Source organism: Somniosus microcephalus, chromosome 6 (assembly GCF_052327205.1).
Source record: "Somniosus microcephalus isolate GS21.2 chromosome 6, FLI_Smic_1.0, whole genome shotgun sequence".
Classification (NCBI taxonomy): domain Eukaryota; kingdom Metazoa; phylum Chordata; class Chondrichthyes; order Squaliformes; family Somniosidae; genus Somniosus; species Somniosus microcephalus.
In genome coordinates, this window is record NC_140992.1 from 50967536 (window position 1) to 50983779 (window position 16244).

Genomic DNA, 16244 nt, shown 5'->3' on the forward strand with positions numbered 1-16244 from the left:
TACAGAATTCAAATCCTAGAAGAATACACTGCGGATAAAAAAAATCAGTGTTAATTATTGGAGCCGAGAAGTGATTTTGCCACCTGCTGTTGGATCTCTGAAAACATTTAGTTCTGTAATACTCCAAATTAAATAGCAAAGTCTTGGGGCAGAGTTAACAAACGATTCTCTTTAGCTCTAGCTTTGGGCTGTAGAGGTGCATTTCCTCATTGGGTGAACACTGCACCACCTGGACTGCAGGCTCATGAAGTTACTGAACAGATGTGGAAACCATTATCAAATCTTAATGGGGCATTATTGCAAAAAACAATTTGCCGCTCTTTACTGTGTATCATTTCGATGCCAGTTCTGTGATCGATCTTCGTTTTGAGATCGAATCAGTGATCACGGAATTTCTGCACCAACAAGCTCGGGTTTGTTGTAAACTATTACTGAAAGAACGGTCCTAATCTTACAGATCTTTATATCTCAGTGGCTCCAAGCATTTCTCACGAACCCCATTTCAATCATATACACGCTAACAATGTGTTCACTGCTCTGACTGCAGGAGTTGGTGGCCAGCAAGAAATGACGCTAGTGTCAGTTCCAGCCTGGTCTCGGGAAGGATCCCAAATGCAAAAAGTTTGTGGGAATCCCTTGACCGAACGTCCATGTCTCCAGAATCCGGATTAAGTGGTAAGACCACGATTGCGGTACGTTGTAAATTAGTCATTGGCGCCTTTCGCCATCAGCTAGGCTCAGGCCAAAGCGTATCTCCATCTGCAACAGGTTCCTCGATGTAACCCGTCCGCTAGGATCACTGACGGTGGTCTCTCTTAAATCAAGAAATATTCAATGAACCAGAAAACAATTAGCGCTGCAATAGTCATGGGCTTTATGAATAATGCATGTCATTTTCATAATTACTGCTACAAATTGCTTTTCGACTAAATGTCTCAAAACAACGGGTAGCTTGAAGCAGTAAAGTTTTCTATTATGTGTTTATTACATTGTAAATATTTATAATTTGCTATGCAGTGTTCCAGAAGTAACTATCAGCAACATGTTCTGTGTATAAATACCTTCGCGTTGCTATTTATTTATATTTACGGGAGTATTACTGGAAATAACTGCGTATTGTTTTCTGGTACCTAGTAGTCAGGGCGGACGCATCAATTATAACCACGTAATGTGCCACTCGACCAGGCACTGTCCCCCAAGCATTACTCGGTGACGCACAGTATCCAACTTGGGTCAATCTGAAGAACAGTCGAATTGACTCCATGCCGAGGTCTAACGTCAGACCGTTTTCCTGGATGAAAACAATTGGTAAGTTTTTTTTTAATATACTGCTTAGACTTTAATCAAAAAGTGAATCAATTCTTTTAAATGTTATTAGTTTTCCTCCTTGTTAAGTTTTACTCTTATATGTAAGGAGGTGCTAGGGCAAGTTTATAGTAAAATAGACCAACGAAAGGATAAAGCTTCACACTGCAAAACAACCGAATATTGGCAATCTAATATCTGAAGTGCCGAGCACTTTAGACCTGTGCAATTCAATCTCATACTGTACATGTGCCATGGTGTTGCCTGTTTATGATGGCACAGCCCGGGGAAGTGTGCTGGTGGCTACAATCAACGGGGAAGTGAAGGCCTGTCAATCATTGCGGTCAGTACTAATAGAGCTGCAGGGAGCTCCAGCAGCTTCTGCCAGCTCAGTTCACCCACTGCCTGGGTTTAAGAGGCTATTCCTGCTGCTGGGCAGATCTACATGGTGCGGGTATAGCAACGGTGTGTTTTTTTAAGTGATGTAGGGTCAGAACAATTCAGCTCTTCTCTATTTCCTGACTAGGTCGAGCAGTCCGGTGTTGATGTAGTTTCTGGAGAACGATGGAGAAGACCTATTCTTTGACAGCTCATTACGACGAGTTTCAAGAAGTTAAGTATGTGAATAAATTTAGCTCTGGGACTCTGCACAATGGGTTAAACCTTCACCTGAGCTCTCGGAAGCATGAGAGGAATGGCAAAAGTAGAAAGCGAGAATTGAGATGGAGCAAGCGGGAGATCTGTCTGCTTTCTGGCTTGGTGTTCGCAACAGGGCTCTGCATCATTCTGGCGAGCATGCTTGTCCTGAAGTATTTCGCATCAGAGCAGGAAAGCCACTGCCGGGAAGACTGCAGCCGCAAGAAAACCTTCAGCAAGGCGGCCAGGTTGATCGCAAACAACATCGACCCCACCATAGATCCGTGCAAAGATTTTTACACCTTCTCGTGCGGGGGCTGGCTGAGAAGACACGGCATTCCCGAGGACAAACTCAGTTATGGGACCGTCACTTCCATCGCCGAGCAAAACGAAGCCAAATTGCAACGGCTCCTGATGCAACCGGTGAAGAGATACTACAGGAGATCCGCCGAGAGGAAAGTCAAGCAGTTCTACAAATCGTGCATCAATCTGAAAGAGATCGATCGGCTGGGGGCTCAGCCCATGTTGGACATTGTTGAAGACTGCGGGGGCTGGGACATCATTGGGACCTGGAAGAGGGCGGCTTGGAGTTTTGGTGAACTTTTGTATAAAACACAAGGAGTGTACAGCACAGCCGCGTTCTTCTCCTTGAATGTGAACGTGGACGATAAAAATTCTTCACGGAATGTGATCAGAGTAAGTCTTGTGAAATGTGTGTAAGCAGAAGAGAAAACACGCGTATTCTGCACCAGCTCCACATTCCGCCCTTTATACGGTCAATAAATAGAAACACGTAAAATGTAAAAAAAAAACTGCACACATTCACATTCATACTGCTTCGTGAATCATAGTTTAATAATTGACAGCCAATAGTATAGGTTTAGTAAGTGCACACATGGGTTCCGAATTATTGACAACATCTTTTATTGGGGGAACGGGCCATGAGTGTAGAGTGTAGGGATAAATCTGGCTCAACAAGCGATTCAAAGAAAGGAAAGAGAACAAAACCTGTTATGATGAGCTCGGCGTCATTGGCTTTTGATTACTGTCAAGGAACAAAGGCATATCGAACCACTGCAATCTGAACTCCGTTCTAAATTGCTGTGCCCATTCGACCGCTTACACAAGGCTAAATTAACCTTTATCTCGCAATTTAGAATCTATTTGTCCCACTAACTGTGGGAATCAGTGGGGAAGTTCCTAGAATTTGTTATTAGAGACAGAGAGACTGCACTTGGACAGAACTGATCAGAGAGCCAGCATGGATTTGTAAAAGGTAAGTCATGTTTAACAACCTAATTGAATTTTTTGAGAAGGTATCTAAAGTGGGAAATAAGTGATAGTATAAAACTTGATAAAGACGAGGTATTAGAAAAGCTGGCTGTACTTAAAGTAGATAAATCACCAGGAGCGGATGGGATGCATCCTAGGGTGCTGAGGGAATTGAGGGCGGAAATTGCGGAGGTTCTGGCCATAATATTCCAATCCTCTATAGATACGGAGGTGGTGCCAGAGGACACCATTGTTCAAAAAAGGGTCGAAAGATAAACCCAGCAACAACAGGCCAGTCAGTTTAACCTTGGTTGTGGGGAAGCTTTTAGAAACAGTAATCGGGGACAAAATTAACAGTCACTTTGATAGGTGTGGATTAATTAAGGAAAGCCAGCATAGATTTGTTAAAGGCAAATCATGTTTAACCAACTTGACCGAGTTTTTTGATGAGGTAACAGAGAGGGTTGATGAGGGTAATGCGGTTGACATAGTGTACATGGATTTCCAAAAGGCGTTCGACAAAGTGCCACACAATAGGCTTGCCCCCAAAGTTGAAGCCCATGGAATAAAAGGGACAGTGGCAGCATGGATACAGAATTGGCTAAGTGGCAGGAAATAGAGTAGTGGTGAATGGTTGTTTTTCAGACTGGAGGAAGGTATACAGGTGTTCCCCAGGGGTCAGTTCTAGGACCGCTGCTTTTCTTGATCTATATTAATGACTTGGATGTGGGTGTACAGGGCACAATTTCAAAATTTGCAGATGACACAAAACTTGGAAGTATAGTGAACAGCGAGGAGGAGAGTGATAGACTTCAGGAAGACACAAACAGGCTGGTGAAATGGGCAGACGTGGCAGATGAAATTTAATGCAGAAAAGTGTGAAGTGATACATTTTGGTAGAAAGAATGAGGAGAGGACATATAAACTAAATGGTACAATCCTGAAGGCGGTGCACAAACAGAGAGACCTGAGGGTACACATGCACAAATCGTTGAAGGTGGCAGGGCAGGTTGAGAAAGCAGTTTAAATGGCTTACAGGATCATGGGCTTCATAAATAGAGGTATAGAGTACAAAAGTGTGGAATTTATGATGAACCTGTATATAACACTGGTTCGGCCCCAACTGGAGTACTGTGTCCAATTCTGGACACCACAATTTAGGAAAGATGTGAAGGCCTTCGAGAAGGTGCAGAAAAGATTTCCGAGAATGATTCCAGGAATGAGGGACTTCAGCTACCTTGATAGACTGGAGAAGCTAGGGTTGTTCTCCCTGGAGCAGAGAAGATTGAGAGGAGATTTGATAGATGCGTTCAAGATCATGAGGGGTCTGGACAGAGTAGATAGAGAAACTGTTCCCATTGGCAGAAGGGTCGAGAACCAGAGGACACAGATTGGTGATTGGCAAAAGAACCAAAGGTGACGTAAGAAAAAACTTTTTTATGCAGTGAGTGGTTAAGATCTGGAATGCACTGCCTGAAAGGGTGGTGGAGGCAGACTCAATCTTATCTTTCAAAAGGGAGTTGGATAAGTATCTGAAGGAAAAGAATTTGCAGGGCTATGGAGAAAGGGCAGGGGAGTGGGACTAGCTAAGAGTCGGCACAGGCTCGACGGGCCAAATGGCCGCTTTCCATGCTGTAACCATTCTATGATTCTATGACTGGTTATGGATGTTATTTATATAAACTTCCAGAAGGCATTCAATAAGGTTGCACACCAGAGACTGTTCTCAAAAATGAGTGTGCATGGAATTGGAGGTAACCTATTGACATGGCTAGGGAATTAGTTAGGGGGTAGGAGACAGAGAGTAGGGATAATGGGTACGTACTCAAATTTGGCAGGATGTGACTAGTGGTGTCCCCCAAGGATCTGTACCGGAGCCTCAGCTTTTCACTATATTTATAAATGACTTAGACAAAGGAATAGAGAGCCGTATATCCAAGTTTGCTGATGACATTAAGTTAGGTGGGACAGTAATAGTGTAGAAGGGAGCAGAAAGTTGCAGAGACATTAATAGATTAAGTGAGTGGACAAAATTGTGGCAGATGGAGTTTAATGTGGGGAAGTGTGATGTCATCCATTTTGGGTGCAAGAAAGATAGATTAGAGTATCTTCTAAATGGTGAGAAGCTAGGAAATGTGGAGGAGCAGAGCGATTTAGGGGTCCATGTACAGAAATCACTAAAAGCTAGTGGACAGATTAAAAAGACTAATCGAATGTTGGCCTTTATCTCATAGGAGCTGTCATACACAGAGGTAGAAGTTATGTTCCAGTTATATAAAGCTTTGGTTAGACCCCATCTGGAGTACTGTGTTCAGTTCTAGGCACTGTGCAGTGCCGATTTACCAGAATGCTACTGTAAAAGGGTTCAATTATGAGGACAGGTTGCATAGACTCGGCTTGTATTCCCTCGAGTATACAAGATTAAGGGATGATCTAATTGAGGTGTTTAAGATGATTAGAGGATTTCATAGGGTAGATAGAAATTATTTCCTCTGGTGGGGGGAGTCCAGAACAAGGGGCATGACCTTAAAATTAGAGCTAGACAATTCAGGGATCATGTCAGGAAGCACTTCTTTACACAAAGGGTAGTGGAAATCTGGAATTCTCTCCCCCAAAATGCTGTTGAGGCTAGATCAATTGAAAATTTTAAAACTGAGATTGTTAGTTTTTTGTTAGGCAAGGCTATTAAGGATTACAGAACAAAGGCGGATAAATAGAGTTAAGATACAGATCAGCCGCGATCTAATTGAATGGTGGAATAGACTCCAGGGGCTGAATGGCCTACTCCTGTTCCTATGTTCCTAACTACAACGTCAATCTGCTTTTATCTCAAAATTACAAACATTGATATCATTTTGTTTAGGTGGGGGGGGGGGGGTCAAACACCTTTTTAATCATACAAAGTACAATCCTGGCACAGAGGAGTTTACAGAGCAGCTTTTGATTTTAGTCTTTTATCATGCGAGGGATTCATAATGTAGGAGGAGACCTGCCTTCAATGGATCATTAGGTCTGAGAAGTGACAGCTCCCTTCCCCAGTCAGAACAATCTGTGTAATGTAGCACAACCATTTCACATGGGTAGAATGACATTTTTAATTGGCATGAAGTAACCGTGCAGCAAATCATAATTCACAAACAGAATAAATATAGATCTTTGTCCAACAAGTGCATCGTAAAAAGTAAAAAAAAATCAGCTACGAGTTATGATTTATATACTGTCTCGTTCTTATTACTTTTAGCTGGGGTAAACCACACACTAAATATTGGGTGATCCTTTTTGGTCTTCAGAACAACAAACATAAGCTGGCATATTTTGCAGTGAATTAAATTGTTGAATAGCCATTGCGTCATATATATAAAACAATTGTTTTAACGTATTAGCAAGCTGTGTAAAGAATTTCTACTTATTGGTCTCCATCAATTGTAGGAGAAATAAGCATTCACACCCTGGACGGTTGGCCTGGCCCACATTTCAACTGGTTTTCACCTGTGGCAGATCCTTGTTTCTTTATACCAGGAAGCAACCAACACTTCCAGTCGCAAATTCTGTGGAGGAAACGGTTTTTCACTGGATCACAGCAATGAGTCTGTCCTGCCCCAAAACCTGTTTAATAATTTTTCCTTAACTGTCTTGGCGTTGTAGAAAAACAATTCTCTTTTATGACCCATTATGCTATGGTCTCTCCCTGACCCAGATCCCACTCTCCTTGTCCCAGATCCTTTGTAGCTCTGCTCTCTGCCTGACGCAGATCTCCCTCACCTTCTCCTAGATCCTATGTAGTCTGCTCTCTCCCTGACCCAGATCCCCCTCACCTTCTCCTAGATCCTATGTAGCTCTGGTCTCTTCCCTGATCCAGATCCCACTCACCTTGTCGTAGATCCTATGTAGCGCTGGTCTCTCCCTGCCCTAGGTACCAGGTAGAAGCTCAGTTTTGTTTCAGGCCAGGTTCCCATCCTAACAATGCATCCCTTCCTCCAGCTGACTTCACTCTTTCCCCCAACCCAGCATAATTTTTCATGCCTCCCTTTAGTTGTATCTCACCCAGTGTGACAAAAAAATCACTTTGCAAGCCTCCAGAATAATACTTGTTGCAACTCATGCTCAAATATCTTATCATAATTTTTCTTTCTCATCATAATCTTGTCCCCAGCAGTTTTTTACTTGTCTCATAAAACGCTTCAGGCTTCAAGTTGCCCATACGCAGAAGGTAAACCCTTAAAAATAGTTTATGACTGTCAATGTTCAACACTGATTAACTAAATCTGCAGGGCCACCATATCTTAAACACATCACACTATCACTCTATTGCATTGATAAAATGTATTGCAGCCTGAAAAATGAGTGAGTAGGAAAGCACAATAAGAAAATAAGTGTTCTATAAACTGAATAGGACATTATAAATCATTTGATATTAACTTTGTTGTTTTCACCAGTTGTGAGTTACTAGGTCAGTGTCATTTGTGTAATGGAATCTGAGTCAAACGAGTGCCATGTAAGGAAAAGCGGGGAACTGAAGCGAAATTGTCATTTGCAAATTAAGAAAGACCCTTAAGGACAAATCAATTCTGGATTAAAATAAATTGTTTAAACCAATTTTTTTTTAAAAGAAAGACTTGCATTTATATAGCACCTTTCACAACCTCAGGACATCCCAAAGCACTTTACAGCCAATGAAGTAATTTTGAAATGTAGTCACTGTTGTAATGTAGGAAATGTGGCAGCCAATTTGCACACAGCAAGCTCCCACAAACATGATTGAGATAATGACCAGATAATCTGTTTAGTGATATTGATTGAGGGCTATTGGTCAGGACACTGGGGAGAACTCCCCTGCTCTCCCTCAAAATAGTGCCATGGGATCTTTTACATCCACCCAAGAGGGCAGATGGGATCTCTGATAATATATATTAATGAAATTAGAAGCCAATGTTTATGAAATGGTAAAAATCATATTGATGTATCTAGGGAAGTCCTATGGTCAAAGTTTACAATACAATCTTAAATTTTCAACTTTCATTTAACAAACAGTTGATTTGATTAACAGCTAAAGTAAGCACTGTAAAATCTGTATGACTTGTTGCAAAAAACACATTTCAGTTTCGTTTTTTATTGCAGATAAGAATTTTAAAAATAGTGGGGTGTATTTTGCTTTGGATGTTAATGATGAAAAAAAGTAGATGTGAGCTGGTGTGCAAAAAGGGTAACTGACATTTTTGTTCTCAATCTAAAATGGGAGTAGAGACTAAACTCTCTGGCTTGTTTAGCGTTTGTTAATGGCTGTAAAGCTTTATTAAAGACCTGCGTTGAAAAACATTTAATTTTGCTCTGGGAGGAATGCAAAGGAAAATAAGTCTTGAACTTCCATTCACAATAAGGGTAAATCATTAAAAGAAGGGCAAGATTAGCACAACTGGTGGTTAAAGTGGAATTTGTTAATAGCGGCTCACATAATTGGGGGGAATTTTAACCCCCAAATAGGGTGGATTTGGGTCTGGTGGAAATTTCAAATTTCAAAACCGATCCTAACCCACCTCGAACCCGACCATGGAGGCGGGATGGGGGGACAGGCGACCAACCAACTCTCAGGAGGTGGGTCCCTCATTTAAATATTTTAATGAGGTTGTGTGCTTTGGATTTTTTTCTCTGTTCCAGCTTTAACGCTGGCCAGCCGGGTTTCCCAGGCCTTGGGAAACCCGGCAGCTGAAGGAAGGCGAGGACTGCTACATGGAACAGGTAAGTGCCTTCACAACATTGCTTGTGGGGCAGGAAGAGCTTCCCCTGCACCGCAACCCCACCCCCCCCCCAACCACGCGATCAAATATGCTCCACAGCCCGCGATCTCCTCCCGGCCCCCACATGACCTCCATGATCTTTTCCCCTCCTCCCGATTTCTCCAGCCTTCCGCAGTCTTCTCCCATCTCCCCTGATCTCTCCAGCCCTCCACGATCTTCTCCCTTCCTCCCTCGATCTTTCCGGCCCTCCTCTACACTCCCCAGCTGCAGCCTGGAGCTGTAAACTTACCCGTGCGATAGCCAGCCAGCCTCTCAATCTTGCTGGCTGCAGCCGGGAAACAGATTTCAAAAATGGTAATCGGGTCCTCCCATTAAATTTGGCAGGACCGCAAAACTGCTGTCCCCCCGCCACCCCCCAAACCTCACCCACTCCCTCCTGCCTCCTCATAAATATCAGGGCCAATGACTTTGTGTAACCATTGACCCTACCCCAATCATTGATTCTGCCCCAATAAAATTTTGTACTAACTTGCTATATTTATGACATAAGAAATAGGAGCAGGAATAGGCCACTTGGCCCCTCGAGCCTGTTCCGCCATTCAATAAGATCATGGCTGATCTTGGGCTCAAAGCCACTTCCCCACCCGCTCCTCATAACCTTTCACTCCCTTATCTTGCAAAAATCTGTCTATCTCCACCTTAAATGTATTTAATGACCCAGCCTCCACAGCTCTCTGGGGCAGAGAATTCCACAAATTTACGACCCTCTGAGAGAAGAAATTTCTCCTCATCTCAGTTCTAAAAGAGTGACCCTTTATTCTAAAACTGTGCCCCCGTGTTCTAGATTTCCCCACGAGGGGAAACAGCCTCTCTGCATCTACCTTGTCGAGCCCCCTCAGTATCATATGTTTCAATAAGATCACCTCTCATTCTTCTAAATTCCAATGAGTATAGGCCCAGCCTGCTCAACCTTTCCTCATAAGTCAACCCCCTCATCTCTGAAATTAACCTAGTGAATCGTCTCTGAACTGCTTCCAATGCAAGTATATCCTTCCTTAAATAGGGAGACCAAAAATGTACGCAATATTCAAGGTGTGATCTCACCAATACCCTGTAAAGTTGTAGCAGGACTTCCCTGCTTTTATACTCCAACCCTTTGAAATAAAGGCCAACATTCCATTTGCCTTTTTGATTACTTGCTGTACCTGCATGCTAACTTTTTGTGTTTCATGCACAAGGACCCCCAGGTCCCTCTGAACTGTAGCATTTTGTAATCTCTCTCCATTTAAATAATAATTTGCTTTTTTATTTTTCCTGCCAAAGTGTATAACCTCGCACTTTCCCACATTGTACTCCATCTGCCAAATGTTTGCCCACTCACTTAACCTGTCTATACCCCTTTGCAGGTTCTTTGAGTCCTCTGCACAACTTGCTTTCCCACCCATCTTTGTATCATCCGCAAACTTGGCTACATTACACTCAGTCCCTTCATCCAAGTCATTAATGTAGATTGTAAATAGTTGAGGCCGCAGCACCGATCCCTGTGGCACCCCACTAGTTACCGTTTGCCAACCGGAAAATGACCCATTTATCCCGACTCTCTGCTTTCTGTTAGCCTTGTCTCAGTGATAGCATGCTCTTCTCTGTGTCAGAAGATCATGGTTTCCAGCCTCACTCCATGACTTGAGGACATAATCATTGCTGTACTGAGGGAGGTGCTGTCTTTTGGATGAGAAGTTTACCTGATCCCATGGCACCATTTGACAAAGAGCAGTGGAGTTCTCTTAAATAAAAACAGAAAATGCTAGAAATACTCAGCAAGTCAGGCAGCATCTGTGGAGAGAGAAAGAGTTAATGTTTCAGGTTGATGATCCTTTGTCAGAACTCTCTTGGTGTGCTGGCCAACAATTATCTTTCAACCAACACCACCAGAAATAAATTAACTTGTGATTCCTCTCATTTATGTTTGTGGGACAGTGCTTTGTAAATTGGCTGCTGTGTTTGCGTGAACAAGCGTGAAGACATTGCAAAAATAATTAATTGACTGTAAAGTGCTTTGAAACTTCCAGAGGACATGAAAGGTGCTATATAAATATGGTTCTCTATCTGTCTGTTTCTCTAACTAATATATACAGGCCTTACCTTTGGTTCAGTAACATTCAACATTTTTGTTATTTAATAGAAAAAAATCTAATCAGTAAACTGAATTATTTTTTTAAATTAAGGGAGTGTCACATTTCAGGATTTTTTGACCATTTTTCCACCGAGGATTTTGGTAAAAAGTTATCTTGTATATCGTGCTTTAATACATTGCCTCCATACAAGTTTAACAAAAAGGCGGTTAGAGATCTTAGGCAGTTAAGATGCTAATGGGCTAGCTTTGATGTTGTTTCCTCATAGACTGTAAATTAGAGGAAATTGTTAGCTTGTCTCAGTAATCGATAAACATCTCACACCCAATGTGGTACCCCTGTTTAAAAAGGGAGAAAAAGATAGGCCGAGTAATTACAGGCCAGTCAGCTTAACATCGGTGGTGGGAAAATTATTGGAAAGAATTCTGAAGGACAGGATAAATCTTCATTTAGAAAGACACGGATTAATCAAGGATAGTCAGCACGGATTTGTTAAGGGAAGGTCGTGTCTGACAAACTTGATTGAATTTTTTGAGGAGGTAACAAGGAGGGTAGATGAGGGTAGTGCGTTTGATGTAGTGTATATGGACTTTAGCAAGGCTTTTGATAAGGTTCCACATGGCAGACTGGTCACAAAGTTAAAAGCCCATGGGATCCAGGGCAAAGTGTCAAGTTGGATTCAAAACTGGCTCGGAGACAGGAAGCAGAGGGTAATGGTTGATGGGTGTTTTTGTGACTGGAAGGCTGTTTCCAGTGGGGTTCCGCAGGGCTCAGTACTAGCTCCCTTTTTGTGGTATATATCAACAATCTAGACTTGAATATAGTGGGTATGATTAAGAAGTTTGCAGATGATACTAAAATCGGCTGTGTGGTTGATACTGAAGAAGGAAGCTGTAGACTGCAGGAAGATATCAATAAATTGGTCAGGTGGGCAGAACAGTGGCAAATGGAATTTAATCCAGAGAAGTGTGAGGTAATGCATTTGGGGAGGGCTAACAAGGAAAGGGAATACATATTAAATGGTAGGACACTGAGTAGTGTAGCGGAACAGAGGGACCTTGGAGTGCATGTCCACAGATCCCTGAAGGTAGCAGGCCAGGTAGATAAGATGGTTAAGAAGGCATACGGAATGCTTACCTTTATTAGCCATGGCATAGAATGCAAGAAGTTATGCTTCAGCTGTATAAAACACTAGTTAGGCCTCAGCTAGAGTACTGCGTGCAGTTCTGGTCACCACATTACAGAAAAGATGTGATTGCACGAGAGAGGGTACAGAGGAGATTTACAAGGATGTTGCCGGGAGTAGAGAATCTTAGCTATGAGGAAAGACTGGATAGGCTGGGTCAGTTTTCCTTGGAACAGAGGAGGCTGAGGGGAGACCTTATTGAGGTGTATAAAATTATGAGGGGCATAGATAAAGTGGATAGAAAGGACCTATTTCCCTTCGCAGTCAAAAAACCAGGGGGCACAGATTAAAAGTAATTGGTGGAAGGTTTAGAGGGGATTTGAGGGGAAATTTCTTCACCCAGAGGGTTGTGGGGGTCTGGAACTCACTGCCTGAAAGGGTGGTAGAGGCAGGAACCCTAACCACATTTAAAAAGTACTTGGATGTACACTTGGGATGCTCTAACCTGCAGGGCTACGGACCAAGAGCTGGGAAGTGGGAGTTGGCTGGCGCGGACACGATGGGTCGAAATGGCCTCCTTCCGTGCTGTAACTTTCTATGATTCTATGATTGTGTTGGGGAACCACTGTTCCCGAGTGCTCGTACAGGATTTCCCTTTGTAGCTGTAAAAAATGAGAGTTGAAAAACACAGACATAGGCAGTCGGACAGAACTTTTGATACAGAATGCTGCAAGGTCGTCATGCAGCAAAAGGCTGTGAAAAGGTTGGAGTGCAGAAGAGTATTGTCAAATTTATCTTGTTTAAGTCAAATAAGACAACTTGCTGACACAGGGAAACATGATATGTTTAGCATGTTTTTTATTTTGTATTATTACATGAAAATAAGTTGTACTGTCTAAATTAAGTGAATCCGATCATAACTGCCATTCTCTATGTTCATCTTCCTTTTGAAATAAAGCAGCTGATCGACTCGTATCTGGCCTCATCTCACCAATTGTTTGCTCTGTTCCTCTTCAGAAAAATTGAAGAATTACTCATGCAAAACAGGCAAATATATAGTTACACCCCAAGGTTACGCTATTGTATAATGTAAGACAATGTGAATCAACTCCCATAAAATCAAGACACTCAGACACTTAACGGAGCAACTGATGCCACTGAACCCAAGAAGGTATTTATGGCAGACTCTAATTTGTAACAAGGAGCTTGAGTATATTTCCTTAGCTACCTTGAAACCTCCTGATCATCCAATGTGAATGTCTGCAAATGTGAGAAGTCACACAACACCAGGTTATAGTCCGACAGCTTTATTTGAAATCACAAGCTTTCAGAGCGCTGCCCCTTAGGCACCTGATGAAGGAGCAGCGCTCCGAAAGCTTGTGATTTCAAATAAAGCTGTTGGACTATAACCTGGTGTTGTGTGACTTCTCACATTTGTCCACCCCAGTCCAACACCGGCATCTCCACACAATGTCTGCAAAGGAAGCTTGGCCCATTGTATATTGAACTGAACACACCACTGCATTGAATGGTTGTACTTTCTTTATTGGAGTTCTGGTTTTGTTAGAACTGGCGGTTTATCAAGATTGTGGATTTATCAGGTTGCAGACTTGTTAAGCCCGTGAGTATGATATTTAAGGGTTTGGGCAGCTGAGAGTAGGCAAAGAATGGCTCGGAACTGAATACAATGATGTTTGTGAACATCATGATAAGCTGCACTTCTGCACAGAGATTGATTTCTGTTGCTATCCTCTGATAAACAGCACCAGATTGTGTGTGAGGCAGGATTTGTAAGGTTTACAGTGGCAACAGATCTTACTTAATAGGAGCCAGATGAGCTCTGATCCATCCTCCTGCATGCACACACAAGGGTAACACACTTGAGCAAAGCTGTGTGATTGTTCATGGGGAAAAGGTGGCAAGAAATTAAGTTAGATTTTTTTGACTGATTCAAAAAATGTGGAATGAGAAAGCAGTGGAGAGCGGTGCAGAGAAACACTTGTGTCCCTACCTAAGCACTCCACAAAGACACTGGGATAATGAAAAAAAAATTGGTAAAGTTTTGAGGACAGATGCATCAAACTGATTCTAACTGAGGTTAACGGATACTCTCTGCAGCTCCTCTCCAACCATACAAAATGATTAACTTATTCCAAAAGGCACCAGAGGTAAATTTATTTTCCATGTGTGGAATGTTCACCTTCCCTGGTTATTTTAACTTTATTTCAAACTTACACAAGGTAACAAGATACAGATGAGAAAGGCCATTTGGCCCAACTTAGTTAATCTATTCTGAAAAGCTTACATTTTCTCTCTTGCACCATCTAACTGCCTGTTAAATAATTCCAAGGTTTTTGCCTCCACTACTCTAGTGAGAAGTTCATTTCAAACGCTGCTTATTCTTGTGTGATGAAGAACTTATTTATGTCAATCCTAAATTTGTCTTTTGTTCTTGAACTGGTGCTCCCTTGTCTTATTCTCCTGGTTGAAGTTGTGTTCTGTACCACTTACTATCTTATATACTTTTATACGGTTACTTCTCAATTGTCTCACTTGAAGCTGAAAAGCGCAGGTTCTTCAGTCCTTCTTCATGACTCAGTCGTCTGATGCTAGTGATCAGCTTTATGGCTTTCCTTTATGCCACATCCAGGGCTTGAATGTCTGCCTCTTCTATGTTTCAATGACTGTATTCTAGATCTGATTTGATCAGAGAATTACAGTTTAAGCATGACATTGTCCAACTTGTATTTTGTGGTTCTGACTATGCAGTCCAGCATTTTATTTGCTTAAATAAAAACAGAAATTGCTGGAAATACACCGCAGATCAATCAGCATCTATAAAGAGAAAAGACAGGTTATGATGTTTTGGGTGTGTAATGCTCTGTCATAACTTGTCTTTTCCTTTACAGATGCGAACTGACCGGCATTTTCTATTTTTATGCCAGATTTTCAGTATTTGCAGTTTTTTGTTTATTCTATGTATGTTGTTAATTACTGATTGTTATATCTGCTAATGCCCTCGTTGGTTGCCTCTGAATCAGAAGGTTGTGGGTTCAAGCCCCATTCCACAATCTGAGTGAAAATCTAGTCTGACAATTCGGTGCAGTACGACAGGATTGCTGCATTGGCACTATCCTTTGGAGGAGATGTTAAATACAAATGCATGCTTGCTTTCTTCTCTTTCAACACCGCATCACATCTCAGAAATGTTCCAAGGTGTTTTACAGACAATCACTTTGAAATGCAGTTACTGTTGTTATATACACAAACATGTCAGTCATTTTACACACAGCAATGGCTGTCGTTTGAGAAACAACTCTGCTAGTTTTCTACCAGTGGTAGTATGAAGAGTATTCTGATAGGTAATCAGAAAATTTGCCAGTTTGTGGTCCAAGGACAACCAACGTTTCTTTGGATTTGGATCCAACACTTGCTTGATGAGGGCATGTTTGACAATGTGTACTGTGCGCTCTGCTGCACCATTTGAAGCAGGGTGGTACGGTGCAACTTTGGTATGTTTCACACCGTTTCTGCTCATAAACTCTGTGAACTCTTCTGAACAAAATTACGGCCCATTATCAGACACCATTTCTTCTGAGAGGCCGTATGAAGAAAACAATCTTCGCAAATTGTCTAGTGTTTTGCTTATTATTATCCACATCGGAAACACCTCTACCAACTTCGAGTGACTATCACTATGAACAATTGCTGCCCCTCTAGCTCAGCAAAATCTACATGTAACCTTTGCCACACTCTGGGAGGCCATTTCCTTGTCTGTAATGGTACTGATGGTGGTTCCTTGCTCACTGACATGTTGTATACTGACTGACTATGTACTCTATCTCTTTATCTAAACCTGGCCACCATAAGTAACTGTGTGCAAAGCTCTTGGTCAAGCACATTCCCAGGTGCTGGTCATGAAGATCTCCTAACAATTTAAACCTGAACCTATTTGGGATAACCGCTCTTGCTCCCCACATGATACAATCTTTATCCACTGACATTTCATTCCTATGAACGAAGTATGGATGGATATCT

At 42.1% G+C, this 16244-nt stretch overlaps 1 protein-coding gene across 2 annotated transcripts in view; it reads left to right on the forward strand.

Annotated features, from left to right (window-relative positions):
* Positions 1-1100: 1100 nt before the first annotated feature.
* The window catches only part of ecel1 (endothelin converting enzyme-like 1), a 90537-nt gene continuing 75393 nt past the window's right edge, over positions 1101-16244 (forward strand). The window contains exons 1-2 of one of the 2 annotated variants that reach the window (XM_085989439.1): positions 1101-1308; positions 1832-2637. In XM_085989439.1, the coding sequence (XP_085845565.1) occupies positions 1870-2637 (768 nt within the window). In that variant the 5' untranslated portion in view covers positions 1101-1308; positions 1832-1869. Of the gene's footprint in view, positions 1309-1725; positions 2638-16244 lie in introns of those variants that run through there. The other variant, XM_085989440.1, reaches the window with a different exon arrangement.